This window comes from Pocillopora verrucosa, chromosome 7 (assembly GCF_036669915.1).
Source record: "Pocillopora verrucosa isolate sample1 chromosome 7, ASM3666991v2, whole genome shotgun sequence".
In the NCBI taxonomy this organism is placed as follows: Eukaryota; Metazoa; Cnidaria; class Anthozoa; order Scleractinia; family Pocilloporidae; genus Pocillopora; species Pocillopora verrucosa.
Window position 1 is genome coordinate 19,551,111 of NC_089318.1, and position 19,297 is coordinate 19,570,407.

Sequence of the window (19,297 nt, forward strand, 5' to 3'; positions counted from 1 at the left end):
AAAACATATACAGTCAGTTAAAAGTACTTTATTATTATTACTAACCTCAATTAAAGAAAAAGAAGCATAGAGGTGTCTATTATATTACAAATTAATCCTTCATAAAGTTCCAACAACAATTCTGCACCAAAAGAGCACTGGAGAATGAATATATTTTGACTAGTATTCAGTTATATCAATCAAAGCAGCAAATGAAGTTCCTTCTAAAATGCACAAATTTTGACAGAAGTAGTTTTAAATGATGAAAATTAGCTTGGACTCCAGTTACTTTCATCTTTCCTTTCTCTTCAGTTTACCAGTGGCCATCATGTAGTAGTAGTAGGCTGCAACACCCATTCCAACAGGTAGAACACCCATAAGACCCCTGAAGATAATCTTATCCCTTGTACCCCTCAGCAGATACACTGGAGCTTTTGATTGCTATCAAAACCAAAAATAAATCAAGAATAAATTGTTAGAAGTTAAAGCACAGTGATTCAAGTGGTACAGGGTTGTTATAGTGCTAAAAAAACTAACTTTTCTAAAGATAATCATTGTGTCTTTTTCCTCAATGTCAATGTATATTTAGTCATAGTTGTCTTGCATGTCATGAGTTGTATGAGGAAATATAGCTGTAATTAAAAAAGAGGGGAAAATTGTGTCTAAAACATGAGTGGGAGACATGGTAGCCTTATGGTTAATTCACTGGATTCTGGGTTGAGGGTTCAGAGCTTGAGACCTGTCAATGTGTTATGTTCTTGGGCAAGACATTTCACTCTCAAGGTATCTCTTTTAACCTTGGAGCATAAATGGGTACCAGCAAAATTTCAGGGAAGCCTGGTAAAATCCTGGGGGATAGCCTTGTGTTGGAGTGGCATCCCATCCCGGGGGGAGAAGCGTACCCCTTGTAGCTTCATGCTATGGAAAGCGGGATAAGTTCCCCGTGGGTGAGGCACTTGGCTGAAGTACAGACTACTGCTTTAATTAAAACATGATTCAAACTGATCAAGGTAGCTACTTGTATCTTTGGATGTTACTCTTCATATAAAAAAGTTTGATATCTAGTTCTGGGGTCCTTGGTGTAAAATCATTGGTCCACCATATCTCTGGTAACTTAATAATGCTAAGTTGGTCAGTTCTTAGAGGGAATATAACATGTATAGACTAGCTTCACTCTAAAAAAATCATTTCTTAAAGGATGTGTTGCACTAAATAATAGTAAGCTTCATTGATGGGGAAAACATAGCAGCCTAATGTTTAGTGTTCAGGTTCAAGCTTTGGCTCTCACATAACCTCTCTCCGACCAGGAATGCCGACCAGGAATGCCGACCAGGAATGAAAATTGGTAATAGTGAACAGTTGAATAAACTTGGTGAAGGCTGAAGTGTAATGAGTGGTGGATTAGCAATCCACCCAAGGGGAGACGAAATACTTCTTTTCATCCCATTAGAGAAGGTTTCACATGAGTGTTAAAAATAACCAGAGATTACAATGGTTTCATCAAATTTGCTCTGTGATTGGTCCAGAAAGCTAGCCCCATTCATTTCAATTAATCAGATGAAAGACTGAAAACAATTGCAAGTGGTCAATTGCATTTTCCTGCTCTTTTGGTGGTTTGTTTGTTTTTATTTTAAGTTCTCATTGGCTAATGATAACCTTTGTTATGATTGGGTCACTGTAATTACTATGGTTTAATTTTTTCAACAGACGGTTGGAAACTGTTCTGTGTGAAAAAATGGGATGCGTTCTGGCCAGATAGGTTATTAGGCTCATTTAATGACCTTACCCTTTGTTTTTCTATTTTTATCAACTACATGGTCTCTGAGAGGTAACTGAGACAAAATTCCCAGAGGTTAATCTTACAGAGTTAAATGCGGCTTTTCTTATTTCCTAGAAACAACTGAGGCCTAGTGATTGACATGAATGGAGCCAAACACTGAGTCAGTACGCTTAGCAATTTATTTTTCTCCGTGTAACTCATCAGGTAGGTCTGGTGAAAAATTCCTGCATGACGGCATGACTAGTACAAGGATATAAATATTATGATAAATTACAGCCTCCTGTATTGAGTAAAAGTGATGATTTTTTCGTCTTTTACACACGAGTAACCTACATAAAGCCAATATACAATGATCGTTGATATAAGCTTGTTGTCGAAAAATGTCTCCGACTGCTTTCTTTATATTACCTTAAAGGTCTCCTGCCACTGACGAACGTTACTTCCACCCAAAGTTCCTGAAGAGGACGACATTGGAGTCTCGAAAACTGGACCTGCTTTCGGCTCTGAATATTTTCCAAGTCCCTAAAGAAATTAAACAATCCGGGTCGAAAACTGATAAGTGTTATATTATCGTATGTTAAGAAACTATATTTAAAAACTGATATTTAAAACTTAATTTGTGTGAGCAATTAACAATCTAACTAAAGATTTTCAGTAAGTTGATACTTAACCTGTGGTTGATAAGCGGTGGTAGCTTCGGCAGAGACTACTCTGCCCGCAAAAGAGCTCTGTTTATAGAACATCAGCCAAGGCACCTAAGAGATGTTCAGGAGAAAATGGCGTAAAACACAGCGTCCACTTGCAAGGAAGTGTGGGTAATAGCTTTCATTTGGTTGTGTAATTGACACAAAATTTCCTCACGCAATATTGTGTTGGCAAAGGATGGGAATTCCGTTGAGGTAATTCCGTATAACCTTAACAATAATAAAAACAAGCTCATAAATTTAAGCTAACTCAACAAAAATGGAAAAACGATATAAAGCAGTTTCACAGAGGTAATTGAAAACGTGAGCAATATGTAAAAAATTATGGATGAATCTAATATCATGTTTATAAACTTCAGTCTGACATGACTTGTATTTTCAACGCAAGCCCACGACAAGGAATTTTTTTTCTTTATTCATAAAAAAAAAATTATATTTAAGTATTCAAGGCGAATTAACTTTTTTCTGCTCTGCTGTGAATGGCGCTGAAAAAAAAAACAGATTCGAAGAAAACAGAAAACAGATTCGAAGATTTTAGCTTTTGGTCCGATGAGAAAAAATGTATAATTATACGAGGCAGTCATTTTGAATTGTGTTTGGAAGTACGAAGTAGTTAGGATGGGACAAATAAGATTTTGAAAACTGGACCTGTATAAAACACCAGAGGGCGAAAGACTCCTAACGGTTCATAGCCTATAATTTGATGCTAACCTTGCAAAGAGCATCCACTAGGGTATATTATGTCATCGTGAGTTATCACATTCACGTTCCCGTCGTATAACACATGTCACGGAACGCACGATGAAGAAGGTGATTCAAGCCCAGTCCTCCACGTCAAGGGTGTCTTTCAAAATGGCTCCCTCGAGAAGTTGAGGCTCGGTACTGGAAAACAGGAAGTTTCCCTGGTTTTATTACCTTGCTACTTACTTATGATGGATTTGATTTTAAAGCCATGAGTAATTATGGAAACAGGTGAGGATGTTTTGGCATCTGAGGAAGGAACTCGCGGTGGACCGAGTAATTGCGAAGGCGGTATACGTGAAGTTGCACGTCGGCAGGATCATCGAACCAGTCGGAAGAAGAAGCTTTCAAGAAAGGTTTCCTTCCCTGAAGATGCCTTTCTAGTCCGGGCTGTGGACCCAGTTGACCCGTGGGAAAATGGTTAGTCCAAAGCACTCGATGATTTCATTTTATGGTGAACTACACATCAATATATGCCAATAGACTTGCGTTAATATAAATTTTAGTTGAGCTCCAGTGTGCCTTCACTCCATAGGGTGACTTAAAATAATGTAAATATTGGTCTTCGTGCTTTAAATCGGTGAGCTCTGATTTGCGTGACTTGGTTTGTCTTGCATTTTTTCTATTGTATGCATGGCTTATTTTTTTGCAAACTATTTGCTCCCGAAGCCGGGTTGAAGAACGTTTTCGTTATCACTCGTTTATGTCTTTGAGTATAGCGGTGAGCGTAACATTTTAGTCGCTTATAATGGGCAGTAATTGGGAATGAACTTCTCGCTCTTTAAATCTCGTTTATATATTCATTTATGTGCTTCAAAAGCTTAATGAATCAGTACTGGCATTTTGCCCGAAGTATTACGCGACATCGAGCGCAAATCGTGAAAACGAGAACACGAAATGTATGAAGGAATAGCAAATTTCCGGTTCAGGCGGTATTTCTCTAATTGTTGGTATATGTACGTTATTTTTTCATGTGATAAGCAGACGTTCGTTGTGGTGGTCGTATTTTCTTTGATGCTTGATTTGTTTAAACCGCAATGATGAAATGTGGAATTTTACTTCCCTTCTTAGAAAGGTCTCCAACATTTTTCTAGGAACGGAAAATGAAAAATCTGTGAGCGCATTATTTTACTACATAGTCCCAAATTTATGTTAATCTGAAACTGGTCAAATGATAACATAATTTTTCACTTTTTTGTTTGGGATTGATGAAGAAAACCTCAGGCCCCTGACTGCATTGCTGCTGGAAATAATGCTTAAGAAAATGTCAAAAATTAAAAAAATCAATTTATCTTCTGATTGAAATAAAAATGGAATGAAATCTTTTAAAGATATTATCAAAGTTAGATATATCTTTGAAGGCTCAACCATGATTACAGTGTGTTATAACCAGCAATCAAAATCAAGCATTCAGAAACCAAAAGTACTCAATCTTCATTTATATTCATGATAAACTTTGGAACTCAGGGTTACGAAACCCAGTTGAAACCTTTTCCTCATGAAATACATTGTTATTTTTAATTGAACAAGAAAGTTTAAAAAAAACTGAATGAGCAAATTGTTTCAGTGGATTCCTACAGGGCATGAGTGATTTGTGACCTTCAAACTGTCTAATCCTCATAGAAAAAAACACCTTGTAAAAGCTTATAGCAAATGGCAGGGGTTGAAGTTCTTGGAGGTGTAACTCTGTCTTTTTTTCTCTTAGGAAATTCATGGCATTTGCCAAATGATATTTTTCCATTCTTTATAAACTGTCACATGCACTGTGGCAAAAATTTCCCCTTGCCAAAAGGTGTGAAGTGCATTTGAACCTTAAGCAATGTGCTGTCCATGAAAAACCCACATCATTAGCATTTTCTAATTGAAAGGGCAATTCCCAAGCTCCTTAGATACTTGATAGATATAGCCAAGGCCAGAAGGGTATTTGCAGTGCAAAATTAGTTCCACAACCTGGGTCTTATTTGCTTATCAATGTTTAATATTTACTAATGCATGTATTAATTTATTTTTGTTTGTTTATTGATAAATTTGAACCAAATAATGACAGGTTAATTGGCATAATTGGGTCAATGATTTTAACTCACCAAAAAGTGAATTTTGCTTTCTCTTTGCATGTCCCTTAAAATACATGCCATCTTAAGTTTCAAAGCAATTGATGTGCTAAGGAGCTCTGTAGTGTCACTTAAAAGAGTATGTTTTTGTTTCCCTAACCCACAAAAATTTTTTGCAAATTTTGTGTTTTTTGAGACTTGCTGAAATGAATAAGACCACAACTTCTTTTTGCACAATGACATATAGCCAGAGAGATTCAAGAGATCCATTGGTTCCAAGGCTTATCAGTTCAAGAGTCTTCTGTCTGTCCTCTCCTCTTAAAAATAAATTTGTCATAATATGCTTACATTTCAGCTGGACATCACAGCAGTAAAGAAGTAATAGATGCTTATAGAAGTACATGCATCAGACTGAAGATTAAACCTTGTGAAAAGCTCATTAAACAGCTTGAGGTATTTTTAAAACAAAACTTTCTTGCCTCTGTATATTTCTGTGCTTTACACAGTCGTGAAGCTGGTTATGGTGAATGGCAGATGCACTTCAAAGGTCATGGAACAGTAAATTATAAGTTTTGTACAGAGTGCCCCTCAGAAAAGGGTTTGAATCCATTTGTCTACTTAGTGGAAAATGATATTATTCAATGAAAGACACAGGCATACTTAGAAAAAAGAATTTTGAGTGTTCCCAATAGGAGTGGAACCTATGACCTGGAATGGATGGTCTAATTAGTACTGTGAATGCACTACCACTCAGATATATGCTGTAAGAGACTTGTGGAAGGCTCGCCCATAGTTAGAATTTTTCCATGACCTGTAATCAAGACAGTTTTGGGAAAATTTGGTTATTTCAAACCAGAAATATGTTGGATTAATGCATCTAGGTCTGAGTTGCTGTTATGAGTCGTCTCTTTCACGGCATTCATTGCTCTGACTCATAAAAATCTTTCTTTTATGCAGGCTTGTGAGAGTTTTGCAGACAGAATAGATGTAATCGACTTGAGAGGTAATGTACCGGTAAATAGACTGCCCTAAATTGTTTTAATAATTGACTGTCAAAATTTCAGTTTCTACTGCTTTTGTTAACAGCTTCTTTGACTTGTAGGTGTTAAACTTGACCCACGGAACTGTGAGGCTTTGGAGGAAGTGTTCAGAAGGGTGAGAACCAAGACATTGGATCTTGAAAACACAGGACTTGAGGATGATGTGAGTTCATTTGGATTTGTTTTGTATTTTTTTTGTCACATAAATTATGTGAATTGCATGAGAAGTGGCTTCTCTTACAGTCATTGTATTCCAAGCCATGGCTCTTGTCCGCAGGAAGTTCTGCTTTTCTATGTTTAATAATCACTAGAAATATGTCCATTTTCATATTTGGAGTATATGATAAATACACTGTGCAAGAGAAGAATGAGTGCAAGAGAGAAATGAATGCAAGGCTTTCTTTAGTAAATAAAGGTTAACTTCGTGAAATGCCAAGAGACATTGAGGGAGACACAGTTACCCAATGGCTAGCAGGCTGGTTTGGGGTTTAAGAGGTCTTAACCCAGACCTGACTGGGTCACTATGTTTTGATATTTGGCAAGACACTTTTCTCTTACTGTGGTTCTCTCTGCTAAAGAAGGTCAACTATCAGGAAAGGGGGGTCTGGGTTTGAGACCTAGGTGGGTCATTGTGTTGTGATCTTGGGCAAAACACTTTGCTCCCACTGTGGCTCTCTCCACTGAAGAGTATAAATGGATATAAATGAACTATTGGGATACTTGGCAAACTGCAGTTTGGTAATCTGTGATGGACTGGCACCATTAAGGGGAATTGGCCATACTCTCTGAGGCTTCTTGGAAACTGGAATAAGCTGCAACAAGGCTGGCCACTTGGGTCAACGTTGCTGACTTTACTTTCCCCTTGCTGGGTGGCAATGCTGTTGTGTTTCAGCAAAGAACAATGTTTTAAAAGGAACATGAAAGAACTTTAATCGCTACTTAACTTGACCTAGTGTAAATAACATGGACAACTGAATATATTTATACTGCTAGTTACATAACACTATGTAGTGAAAGGTGATCACACTAAATTCTCCAAAAGTTAATGATACATATCAACACTAAGCTTAGGTGTTATTTACAATCAATACCATAAATTCCAGACAATGGAATGGCAATTGGTTGTAGAGAAACAATGGAGGGGGAAATTAATGCACTCAAGCAGTCACTTCCCAATCCTTAGAATTGATTGTACAGGAGGCTCTACTTTCGAGTATTGTTCTCTCCTTTACATTATTTTTATACTTTGAAATAAATTACGATTATTGTTTTGTTTTGAAATTCATGATTTTTCTATTTTGTAAAAAAAAAAATGGCTGGTAATTTGTAGGGTGCTGTTTCACTGCTGGAAATGATTGAATACTACAAATCAACATGCAACCTAAACATGGCATACAATAGCAAGATAAAGATCAGAGGATGGCAAGCTGTTAGTAGAACTTTAAAAAAGGTAAATAATGTTTGGAGAGCTTTTGAGAGATAATGTTTGGTTTGGGAATCAACAGATGTGTATCAAACCTACCTTACACATATTTAAGACTGCACCATGTAAATGATGTTTTTCCCTCCTCAGACTCCCTGTTTACAATACTTGGACATACGTAACACAGTTTGGACAGAACAGGCTCTTCCTCTCTTGGGGCGCACCCTCAGGCTTGACTGCTGTCTCAGTGTGTTGCACATGGAGGGTTGTAATCTGTCAGGGAGACCACTGTTTCTGCTGGGTATGTAACATCTACAGTCATCCTGTAACAGTTTGTGTGTTGTTTGTTTATAGTAATCTTAAAAAGAAAAGACTGCTTTGAGAAGGGATTATTAAGAGTGCTTGTAGCCTTTTTTGTCTTGTGATGTTATGGACTGGGAGAGAGGGAATGCGTATCGTGGATCCTCTAATAAGTATGCCCTCTTGTCCTCTTTTTTGTATGATATGATAATCTGAATTACACAATCATGCATTTTGCTTGGTGCTTACTACTGATCTGTTGGAAGACAGATGTATGCATGATGTTGCAGTTAAAAACATTTTGCTTTTTTACCATATTAAACAAAAATAGACTCTATGTTGCTGTGCATTTGTACAGTAATAGATCATAGATGATGCCAAAATGTAGTAAAACATTAATGACTCACACAGCTGTGCCTTGTGTGCCACTTTGCATTCTTACCACATTTTGACATCATTTGTGAACTAGTACTGTACAGACTAATGGCAATATAGTAGCTATTTGTTAAATGGAAAATCTGGAATTCTTTGTCTCAAGGACCTTAATGGTATGAATGATAATAAATGGGAATAAAATGAAAATAAATAAAATGTGATCTTTTAGTGGATGATGTTCTTTTAATAAAGTTTACTGTTTAAGTGATTATTAACTAACCTATATCCCATTCACACCAAAGCTTAAATATGTTTTGAAGTTGTTTTGTTAAACACAATTTAATTTTTTTTCTTGGTAGAAACAACTTAACCTAACACTTTTCTACTTAAAATATAGCACATTGGAAATGCAAGTTAGCAAGTACTTTCAAGAATCCTATGGAAAATTAAGTTTTTCCAGTTCTCTCTTTATGATTTTCATTGAGTAAAAATCAGTTTAACCAAACATGTTTTGTAGGTGTGAATAGGCTACTAGTTTGAAAGTGCCATAATCTTTTTTGATCTCTCATAATTTGTAGCTGTATGAAAGAAGAACTAAACCAAGTAATCAGTAACATAGTCTGCTTTTTTTCTATCAGATAATTATTTAAAATACCTAAATTTGTGTTGGTCTGAATCTTGCCTCTTAGTCAGTGCAGTAAAGTTTAACCAGAATCTCAAAGACTTGTTCCTGGGAGACAACAAACTAACATCACCAGATGGGCAGTCATTAGGTGCTATGTTGAAGGGTAATGGATATCTTCAATTGCTTGATTTAAGAAATAACCCTTTACAGGTGAGACACACTACATGTAATAAAATAGTATTTTTTCTTTTTAGGGTCAGTAATTCATGCTCAACATGTTCTTGAATTCAGGTTTTGTTTTAGGATGCAGTTTGATTGGTCTTGGAGGACATGTGCCATGTCTTTTTAACCATCATGCATGACTTGAGAAGATGTGTTTTTGTGCTTGAGTCAAGCTGTTTTCATTTGTTGACTCTCTGTAAAATTGATTGCTTTTCTGGCCCCAGCCGTTGAAAGGGTGGATAACACTATCCAATGCATAGATCTCTGTCTGGCTGACAGCGCGGCATGCTTTAATAACACTTATCTGCTGCATAGCGATTTATCCTTGGGATAGCATTAACTGCCCAGTGAGTGGCTGGGCTGTAATTAATTTTGTCTGGTACTTTAAATAGCATCTACTGATAATAGATGTTTTAGTTTACCATTGGGATGTTTCCTGTGCTACTTTGCATGTATAAAATGAATTTTTATCCTTTTATGTCACAAGATGTAACTATATAATCCATTTTATTAACACCTCAGTTTCTGTGATAGTGTTCTTTAAAATGACCTCAAACTGACCTCTTTGTTTTGCAGGACATGGGTATTGGTTATATTTGTGAGGGTCTAGCTGAACAGCCTCATGGTGGACTACAGACACTTGTGCTGTGGAATACCCAACTAACTTGCCATGGAGCAATGTTCCTGGCTAATGCTTTGGTGAGTTAGTACATGTTTTTACTAAATCCCTATTCCGACCTGAGTTTTTGTAGTGACTCAGCTTAGTGTCGTGTCAATTTATGGAGGCTAAAATAAGCTCTGGTAGAACTGGAATACAAAGACTGACCTTAAAAGTGAACTAAGCTTAAAGTAAGTGGTTTTTACTGTATGATATGTTTATGACCAAAGTCAATTTATGGTTTGTGTTTTAGGTAAGCACCAGCTCTCTTCAAACTCTTAATCTCGGACACAATCGATTGACTAACGAGGGAATGCACACATTAAAGGAGGGTCTTTTGAGGAACCACTCTCTTGAAAGACTTGGACTGTTGAATACAAGACTCTCTAGCGAAGGTAAAGGAAAAAAACTTATAATGACCTTAACAACAAAGCAAAAACATGTTTTACAGTTTTTGTCGTCGAACACAGTTTGAAATTGTCTTCTTCGTTCAAATTACTTGAAAGCTGATGTTTGTCGACTTCAAATTTAGCACAATGACATTAGTGATTACTTGAACCCTTGGTAAATCTTTTATTGCTGCTTATTCAGTTAAACCTGGTTAACTTAACATGTTTTGCTGGTGTGAGTGGGACATTGTTTGCGTTGCACGTCTCTTATTAGGAAGAGCGAGTGAGAGGTACAAACTAGCGACTGTTCACCGAGTTCCCGTAAATTTTTCTCATTCCTACATTGGAAAAACAAATGTTTTAGCGACAGAAGCAGAATATAACGTCCAGTAATTTTACCGAGATACGACCCAAAAGGCAAAGAATTGTTTAAGTCTGTTCTAAACAAATGTACGTTCACAACACCGATTACCATAAACACCCAGATATGCTCCTTCTCTCTAAATAAGCTCTTCTCTCTTGCGAATACCCCGTCTGAAACTTTTAGTTTCTCCTAAGGCCTTCTAATGAGCACTGCTTCCCCCCTCTGCCCCTCGCGTTTGTCAAGGTAGTTTTTCTTAATCTGTTTCTGCGGCTAATTTCCAGTCTTCTGCCGTTGCAGGAATAATTGCACTTGCTGAAGTAGTCGCAGAAAGCAAGACTATTCTAAGAGTGGACCTCCGTGACAATGACCCATATGTTGGAGGGCTGATGGCTCTGTCGTTGTCACTGAAAGTCAACAAGTCCCTTGTGCGGATAGACCTGGACAAGGACCTGAAAAAAGAGCCGGTAAGCTTGCTGTACCAGCGTGCTGATGTGCGTTGAAATAATTAATTGGGCTCCTACGAAAAGCGTGGGCGTCTCTCACCTAACTCCATTTCTCATGCTAAACATTTGCATGAATGAACAATGAGTAGTGATGAGAAGTAATGCATTTAACTTCGATTAGGAGCGACTCACGCCAACTGAGTCTTGCAGCCAATAATGTCACGAAAAACTGACCAATCAGTTTTTACGAACCAGATTGAAAACGCTCGACTGAAAAAAAAAATCCTCTCTTGACTCAGATGATGAGTTTCGCCCAGGTTGTCAATGGTCCCATCCACAGTCCTCCGCAGCACCACTCTCACCTAGACGACCAGTCTACACGGTCGACTAAGGTTCAACCATATATTCAAGATAATTTGTACTTATCAATTGACTAGAAGTTGTAAACTGGCTACTCTAAAGAGTTTCTAAAGCTGGCGTTTCGACCGTTCGGGAAAGACGAAGGGCTGCCTCTCGAAGCGTGAGCTTTGGAAACTCTCTACGGTGGCTAATTTACATTATCAACATAGGTGTTGAGACTAAATTATCTTGTGATGAGCCCCATCGACGCAGCACCACAGTTTCCTAAGAAACTTACCCCTAATATTCATTTGTTGTATGATTTGCTCTCCGAATGACTTCAAACTACTGAGGTTTAGTATAGTTTGGGTGAACAGAGTTGGACCTAAGCAGCGTATAAACTTTACTTTTTCAGACCTAAGTTCGGAGATTTAGGAAAGTCTTCTGAGGATGTCATATGACGCAGAAGGAGTTGTGATGTGTCAAGTTTGTCATCTTTCAAGGTTTTTTTTGTCTTTCACAGGGCATGGAAACAACACAGAGGATTATTCTCGCTGACATCTACAGCTATTGCCAGCGAAACAAAGTTTTAGCCAAAGAACGAGAAGAAAGAGAGCTGGCTACTGAAAGCCAGACTGAGGAGGGAAGGATCAGTGAAACAGACAGCATTATCCATGATGTCAAAGAACACGTAACAGATGCGGTGTCTCACGTTGAAAACGAGACTGCATCTTGCTCGCCGAAGCTGATTCAGTTGGAGAACCCTCCGGATATTGCACAAGAGCTTAAAGTTCTAACATCGGACTATCCTGGCCTGTCACGATTCACAGTTACGGCTGTATCAGATGAGGAACAGCAGCCAAACCAAGACGGTACTTTTAGTGATGAGGACTTTGTTCCCCTTGTGGATTTATCGAACACGAATTGTTCGTCAAACGAGCAAGATATAAGCGGTTGCGATACGAGCGTGAACGATGTGTTACGTGACAAGGTGTCAGGTGTTTCGCTGAGTGACACGGACGCCTCTAACAGCACATTCAGTTCACTGTCGCAACCCACCGCATCTCCATTGATTCCTGCTCTGGTTCAGAGTGATGAGCGGACTTCAGGTACAACATATGTCTTGAACGCCATATTAATTCCTGTATTTCCCCCCCCCCCCTCCTCTTACTAGCAAACGCCTCGTCTTGAAGTGAATTATTTCTTTGCTCTTCTTTCCGAGCTAACCAATCAAATTGCGTTGAAGGAAATTTCCCTCAGGTTGCACACATCGACTTAAATTAGTAATGTGACCATTCTCTTTCAAGATCCTGCCGTTATATCTTTTTGGCGATAGCCATACATTCCTCATGTGTGAGTTCTAATAATTTTAGTTTTGTTTAGGGAATACTTCCTCCACTTCATGATAGTTGTCTTCATCGGCTTATTAATGTGTTTTTCTCGCCAAGTTGCTTGTGATCCCTCCAGGCGTCCCAAGGTTAAACTTTTGCCATATGTCAGAAACTCTTCTTTTAAGCAAAGGCTGAAGGAAAAAGATTCATGTAATTTAATATGAAACCTGCTTTCGTAAAATTTGCCATGAAACTTTCTATCAATGCGAGCGAACAATTGACGCATCTTTTTTCCGAGACGATTTTAGTACTACACTTCCTTTCGATATGGTTAGAGTGTTACAGCGATTTGAAAATGGCATAAGAACCTTCCCTTACTGATCAGGTCATATGGATTATATTTAGTACAGTTTTTTCTTATTTTGTTTTATATCACTTCTGCAGCCTCTTCTCCTTTACCTGAAGGAAATAAACCAGAGCTGGACTTGTTGAGCAGCGTGTCTGTCAAGGAAACAAATCACAATCCACATCTCAACCATGCAATCAACAATCAGGGTGCGTCTGTGTATAGAAGAACTTGAAGTGTTTCCGGACGAGCCCGAAGCGCTTCCGATACTTTTGTAGTGTAGGCGTAGGTTCCTTTCATGCGCAAAACCTTAACATTGTCATTTACATTGCCTTAAATGTTAGACGGATTTAAAAAATTATAATTTAAGGTTTATAGAATATTAGATTTCATTCCTTTATGATGTTTCCCCTTTTTTAGATTTTTGGACAGGCCAAATGGACGGCTTGATGATAGGCTCAACAAAGTTGCCCACCCCTCCCTCCACAGTGTCTCCGAATAACGACGGTGCCGTAGTGGACCTTCTTAGCTGAAGGAGAAATTGAATGCATTTTTTACAGACAAGCATTTTGAAGATTTGTTGTCTTAGAGATCAGCATGGCTTATTCGCTGCGGCGATTTGACCTACTGGCTGTATCATAGTATTAATTATTGAGGAAAAAATGCTATTATTACCAACTCCTTATGAACTTTACAAATTCAGTTTATTTTATAGATCGCTGCGCGAAAAGCTTTGAACCATGCCACATTTTGTTCGAAGCTCTTCATAAGACATAATTTTGATCTTACGGAAAATTTTGCAGCGAGCGAGGTAATTTGAAGAATTCAAAAGTAAATAGAGCCTGTCTTGGTATGTATTTGTCTTTATGGTAAGCGATTTGGTGACATTTTGGTTTCCAAGATAACTAGTCGCGCAAACGTTTGCAATGACAATGACCTTAGCAGTGCTAGATGAAATATTAAAGAACGTTTTGTTCAATGTCAGTCACGGGCAACTGCGCCCCTACCCCTCCCCCCTCCAACCCAACAACAGTCAGTTGGTAATAAGTTGGAGTTCATGTTGAGTTGGGGGGGGGGGGAGTGGGGGTAAGTGCGCAGTTGCTTAGACATTGACATTGATCCCAACTTTTTGTATGTTTCCTGTTTTATATTCGGAGAAAAAATTGAAAAAAAGGTAGACTTAAGTTTGAACTAGTTATAGCTAAAATGTCTTATCAAAGGTAAAACCATAACTAAAGATGTCTTGATCTTTTTCCGTCAATGATCTGTCTTTCTATGAATTCTTCCTTGTACCGTCTCGTTTACGTCTCCTTTTCCCCTTCCCTTAATGTTATATAGCATGGTAAATTGTCTGAAGTGAGCTCAGCTTAAGTGGTGTTAAAACGCAGTGTAGATTTTTTTGTTGTAGTATGAAATTCTCCTTACTTGTCGTGAAAGAAGTGTATGGTACGGCTAAGGAGAGTTCACATCTTAAGCTAGATGTTAGAACGATTTCCACAGAAATGACAAAGAATTTTATGAATCATTGCAAATAATTATTACTTTTTTTAGCCTTTATTAAGATTATGTTAAAACCTTTACTGCAATACAAACGGGAATACTTCTTTGTTATTAGGAACTCTGGACATACACTTTATTATTATTGACTCAATAGATTATCCGTCATTTTACACGCTAAAAAATGGATCACGAATCCAAAGAAAGCATTTCTTGAATAATTTTTCCCAACGAAAAATCTCGTCGACTTCCTTAGTGTAATAAACGAGTGAAACCGTGGTTAGTAAGTCTTATTAGCTGTGAAGAACGAAGGGCGAAACCAGTTTACTACGGTCACAACCTAGATGCACACCCCACGACTGTGTTACCCCGCCTTGCCAGGCGACCTCCATACGCAAATGCGTCGAGCTAACGCCACCTGTCCAAAGGTGGTTGCTAAGTGGCCTGGTCGTCGACTGACGATATGTCCCAGGTAGCTAAAGAACAGGGGTAATTTTATTACATTTACCCATGGAGAGAAGTGCAAAAACACTCCCCTCGCGCAAGCTTGCGTTTGTTTCCCTGAAAAAGGCAGAATATAATGCAGGCTTTGTCCTTTCCATCGGGTTTGCTTAAATCCGCTCCTTGATTGGTGTAGATCAACCGCGTCGGCCTCTCAGCCAATCAGATGCAACATCGAAATCAAACTTTTGCGTTTTAGAGTTCGGATATTTTCCTTTTCTTCAACTACTCTCCTTGAATTAGCTAAATTAAAGTAGCACACTGAGAAACCAGACAAATCAAATGAAATCGCTTGACAATTCTTTTAATTTAAATTACGCATTTACCTATTTATAGAGCAACAACATATTTTTTAAAGAAAATGTCTACCTAGAGATTTAACAATCAACATTGTTGTAAGTTTGGTAAACAGTTGAAACAAACGAGTGAACTTCCCCACTGCATCATGATACAGCTGAAATATTTGCCTTGCACCCCTTCCCGAATGTGATCAGTCACCGTAAAATGACTGAAACAGCCTTAATTCTGTTGAACTTTGTTGCCTCGGTTCACAATGAGCAGCTTTGACAGAAAAACAGAAAGAGCGCCTTCCAATCAACAATTTCCGTTAAGGTAAACATTTACAAGGCACGATATAGGAATAAGCGATCCACAATTACACGCGACTATTTTGAAAGGCGCATAAGATTACTACAGCTAATGAAAGATAAACACAAACAATAAATTCATGGCAAAAGGACGGAAACCGCAAGCAAAGCTTCTCTAATGATGTCACGCGAATCATTACAGTGACATGTTTTTGGAAGAGTCGACTCGAACTGGCCTAATTTAAGTGGAATCCCTTCTCTCTTGTGGCTGCCAGGAGCTTCTCTCGCATGGCCTCTTCCGAAGAGTATTCCGGAAGTTTAAGGTAATGTACGCACGTATTAACAGACGGGAAAGAGCCATCTCCTTCACTCTCCTTTCTCACTACAGTGAGGCGAGGATGAAGATTGGCGAGACCGCCTGGAGGCAGGGACGAACAACCTGTGGTGAACTGGAGGAACGCCTGATGGGAAAAAAATTGTAGAGGTTTAAGATAAAATAGAAATAATAGAAAGGCTGATACGGCTGCATAAGCATTAACCTCAAGTAGTATAGCACTCGTTTTGAACGCAATCCGCACACGTTCATCGCATCGGCCAGACTCGAACCCAGACCTCTTACTTCACCGTCCAACGCGCTAATTACTATGCCACCGCGCCTCTAACAGACGCGATCTGACGAACCAACGACGACAAATACACTACTATTCATGCAAAGACGCTACACACAAGCATGAACTATTTTCTTACTTTTCTCTCGTCGCCAGTCATGTTAACCAGCACATTCACAAATCTCTGAAAGCCAGGCGCTTCCCGTGTGTATCCAAACTTGGGCTCGGTGTAGTTCATTATGTCTTCCCTGGTCCACTGTGGAACCTGTTCTCCACTCAACATTAGCTGTAGCTCGTCTGGAGTGAATGGACTAAGTTTCTCGATTGGAAACACGGAGTTGAACCCGTCTGCAAAACGAAGGTTGATGGTAACGCTTATCAAATGAAGGAATTACTGGTTTTCTTACCTGTCCTGTTAATTTGTTGCTGTTTTATTTTATCAACTTTTACAACCTCAGATCAAACCATTTCATCTCTGAAAAGTAAGTTCCGCCACTACTTTTGCCACTCGTGGTATTTCATGTTCACTTTTGCGGAGACCAGCGATTGCTAGCTTGCAGCATCAATCGAAACACCAAGATACTGTACAATAACTTTACGAAAAACAACCGAATACTATATCTAAATAACTCGTAACAATCATCCCAAACAACTACAGCAATTTTCAATTGAGTGTCGAAAGAAATTCGAGATTACTCTGCTTTTGCTCCACTTCTGCTCCACTTCGCTCTGTGATTGGTCCAGAAAACTCATACCACTCTCTCAACCAGTCATATGTAAAATTTACGAAAATCACGAATTGATCGCCTGCGTTTCCCGCGCTTGAGGCGGTGTGACTGTTTTTTCTTTGATTTCTCATTGGCTCTTCAGGGTATTTTCCCTTCTTCTGATTGGCTGTTGTTATTACATCAGTTTTGCTTTTACGACACTCAATCGAAAAGTGCTCTCAACAATCTTCTCTCATATTTTTTCGTGAAATATCCTTTCACGACATGAAAACCTCATGGTTATTTCTACAATTCGTGAACAAAAATATTACCTCTAAATGAGTCCAACTGAAGTTGCACGCCAGTGTATAAACAGAATTCCTTGACAAGCTTTATGTATTCCTCAGCATTTTCTGTTGTTAACATCTGTTACAAATTATTATGACGAAAATCTAAGTTACAGTTATTGAGAGGCAATTATGATGAACAGGCAAATAAGAGGAAAAGTTAAGTTACAGAATAAGTCGAACCTGCTGTGATGTGCGAATGAAAGGCAAGAGCCACCTTACACTCGGCGACTCAGGGGAGGTGAGGAGAGGGAAGGGGCAAAAATGATTTAGGACGAAACGAGAAGTTCCAGAAATGCTAAATATATTTAACAGCAAATGATGCTGTTAGAGAACCAAAACCTTACTGTGAAAAGATGAGGATACTATTTATTTTTATGACGTTGTACAACCTAGAAACTTTATTCCGCGCGCTTCGACTGTTACACTCACCGAGCGAAAAACATTTGTTTAAATCACAAAAGAAAAAGACTTAAGTCAAATATTTAGCTTAATTAATAATTCCCGTGATTTAAAGTGCACCTCAAATATCAACCGTCAAATAAATTTGCCATAACAACGAGTAAAACAACTGAAGATTAACATTTTGTCCAGTAATTCTTAGGGAGCAGCCAATACTACCTCTCCCCTGAACTAGCTCGTTTCGCCCTGGCTAAAGGATCCAACGTTTTCATTCAACATCATGTTAGCTGCACACGAAACGGAATGAACAGATCAAACATTTGCTCGTGAAGCAAAATGTTGGATGAAAACGTTTGATCTAGATAATACGTGTGGATTCATCGAAATACAATGCCAAGAAACGTGCTTATCCCTATGACTCTTAACAGTGACTAACATCTCATTTCTCCCTACAGTTTACCCTTTGAATCAAACATGAAGGTCACGAGAATAAAGAAAATGATCACCAACTGAAGAAGCTTTTGATTGTTAAACAAATTCTCCTTATCAGCACATTAGGAAATGTATAGAGAACAGTATGGAGAATATGCAAAGTGAAATTAGGATGCAAAGGGCTAAACAGTCCAACATTTTTGATTTCGTCACCAGTCTTCTCGACACATACCTGATCTCCACCATTCCGTACCAGATCAACTTCGCTAAACCCGTACACTTTAGAAGACGGTGAGAATTGGAAGGTTAGCCTGAAGATGAGGAAATAAATGATGTACTTCACTATTTCATCGATCATCACAACAACAAACGGGAACAAATAATGTAAATGGGAAACGAACAAAATATGGAAATGAAGGAGCAACAACTCTACAAGGTACGAGAATCGATTAATTGTAGCACGAGTTAATGTACATTAGAGCGCAAGTACAGAAGAATATTTTCCGGCTCTGCACTCGGGGACCAAGCCCCTAAACTTCTCTTCCTATGAACGCTTGGTGACATTTCAAACCACTGTAAAATGGCCAAACAACACGATCGACTGTAACCGACATAATAATTTGGTTAAATCAACTGAGTTGATAATGACGAATGGCTAACGCTCGAAACGTCAGCTTTCAAACTCTTTACGGTGGCCAATTCACATTGTCAACTCAGTTGATACAACAAAATTATTTTTTTTACTCGCCCACCGACGCAGCATCACAGTTTTTTAAAACTTACCCCCCTCATTCATTTGTAACCGACATGGTTTATTGCAATCACGCTACAGTGGCCCGCAGCGTGTAGGGTATGTCTGGTTGGTTTCATGTCTGGATATCGTATAATTTAATACATCTATCTCCACCACAAATGAGTAAAGGGGGTGAGTTTCTACAGAAACAGTAGTGCTACATCGGTGGAGAGTATAACAAGATAATTTGGTTTTATCAAGAAGTTGATGGTGTAAAATGGGCACCCTAAAGAGATCGAAAGCTGGCGTTTCGAGCGTTTGCACTTCGGCAGAGCGAGAATTTATTTTTTTTAAACACCAGCCACTCCCTTCA

At 38.5% G+C, this 19,297-nt stretch overlaps 3 protein-coding genes across 4 annotated transcripts in view; 1 reads left to right on the forward strand and 2 right to left on the reverse strand.

Annotated features, from left to right (window-relative positions):
* Window positions 1-12: 12 nt before the first annotated feature.
* Window positions 13-2,577, reverse strand: LOC131770111 (cytochrome c oxidase subunit 7A-related protein, mitochondrial-like). The gene is made up of 3 exons (XM_059085823.2): window positions 2,431-2,577; window positions 2,168-2,281; window positions 13-420 (listed from the first exon to the last, which is right to left on the reverse strand). Exons 1-3 carry the CDS (start codon window positions 2,500-2,502, stop codon window positions 271-273), a joined length of 336 nt encoding a protein of 111 aa, XP_058941806.1. The 5' UTR covers window positions 2,503-2,577; the 3' UTR covers window positions 13-270.
* A 714-nt stretch (window positions 2,578-3,291) lies between these two features.
* LOC131770126 (protein phosphatase 1 regulatory subunit 37-like) lies at window positions 3,292-14,880 on the forward strand. The gene is made up of 13 exons (XM_059085836.2): window positions 3,292-3,624; window positions 5,611-5,708; window positions 6,213-6,258; window positions 6,358-6,458; window positions 7,626-7,745; window positions 7,869-8,019; window positions 9,083-9,228; window positions 9,817-9,939; window positions 10,152-10,293; window positions 10,949-11,115; window positions 11,957-12,542; window positions 13,209-13,319; window positions 13,531-14,880. The coding sequence occupies exons 1-13, from the start codon at window positions 3,426-3,428 to the stop codon at window positions 13,641-13,643; spliced, it is 2,103 nt and encodes a 700-aa protein (XP_058941819.2). The 5' UTR covers window positions 3,292-3,425; the 3' UTR covers window positions 13,644-14,880.
* The window catches only part of LOC131770128 (E3 ubiquitin-protein ligase HECTD1), a 30,996-nt gene continuing 26,545 nt past the window's right edge, over window positions 14,847-19,297 (reverse strand). For both annotated transcript variants that reach the window (XM_059085837.2, XM_066169435.1), the window contains exons 36-39: window positions 18,424-18,502; window positions 17,343-17,436; window positions 16,443-16,651; window positions 14,847-16,156 (exon numbers count right to left, since the gene is read on the reverse strand). In XM_059085837.2, coding sequence (XP_058941820.2) covers window positions 15,932-16,156; window positions 16,443-16,651; window positions 17,343-17,436; window positions 18,424-18,502 — 607 coding nt within the window. In that variant the 3' untranslated portion in view covers window positions 14,847-15,931. The remainder of the gene's footprint in view (window positions 16,157-16,442; window positions 16,652-17,342; window positions 17,437-18,423; window positions 18,503-19,297) is intronic.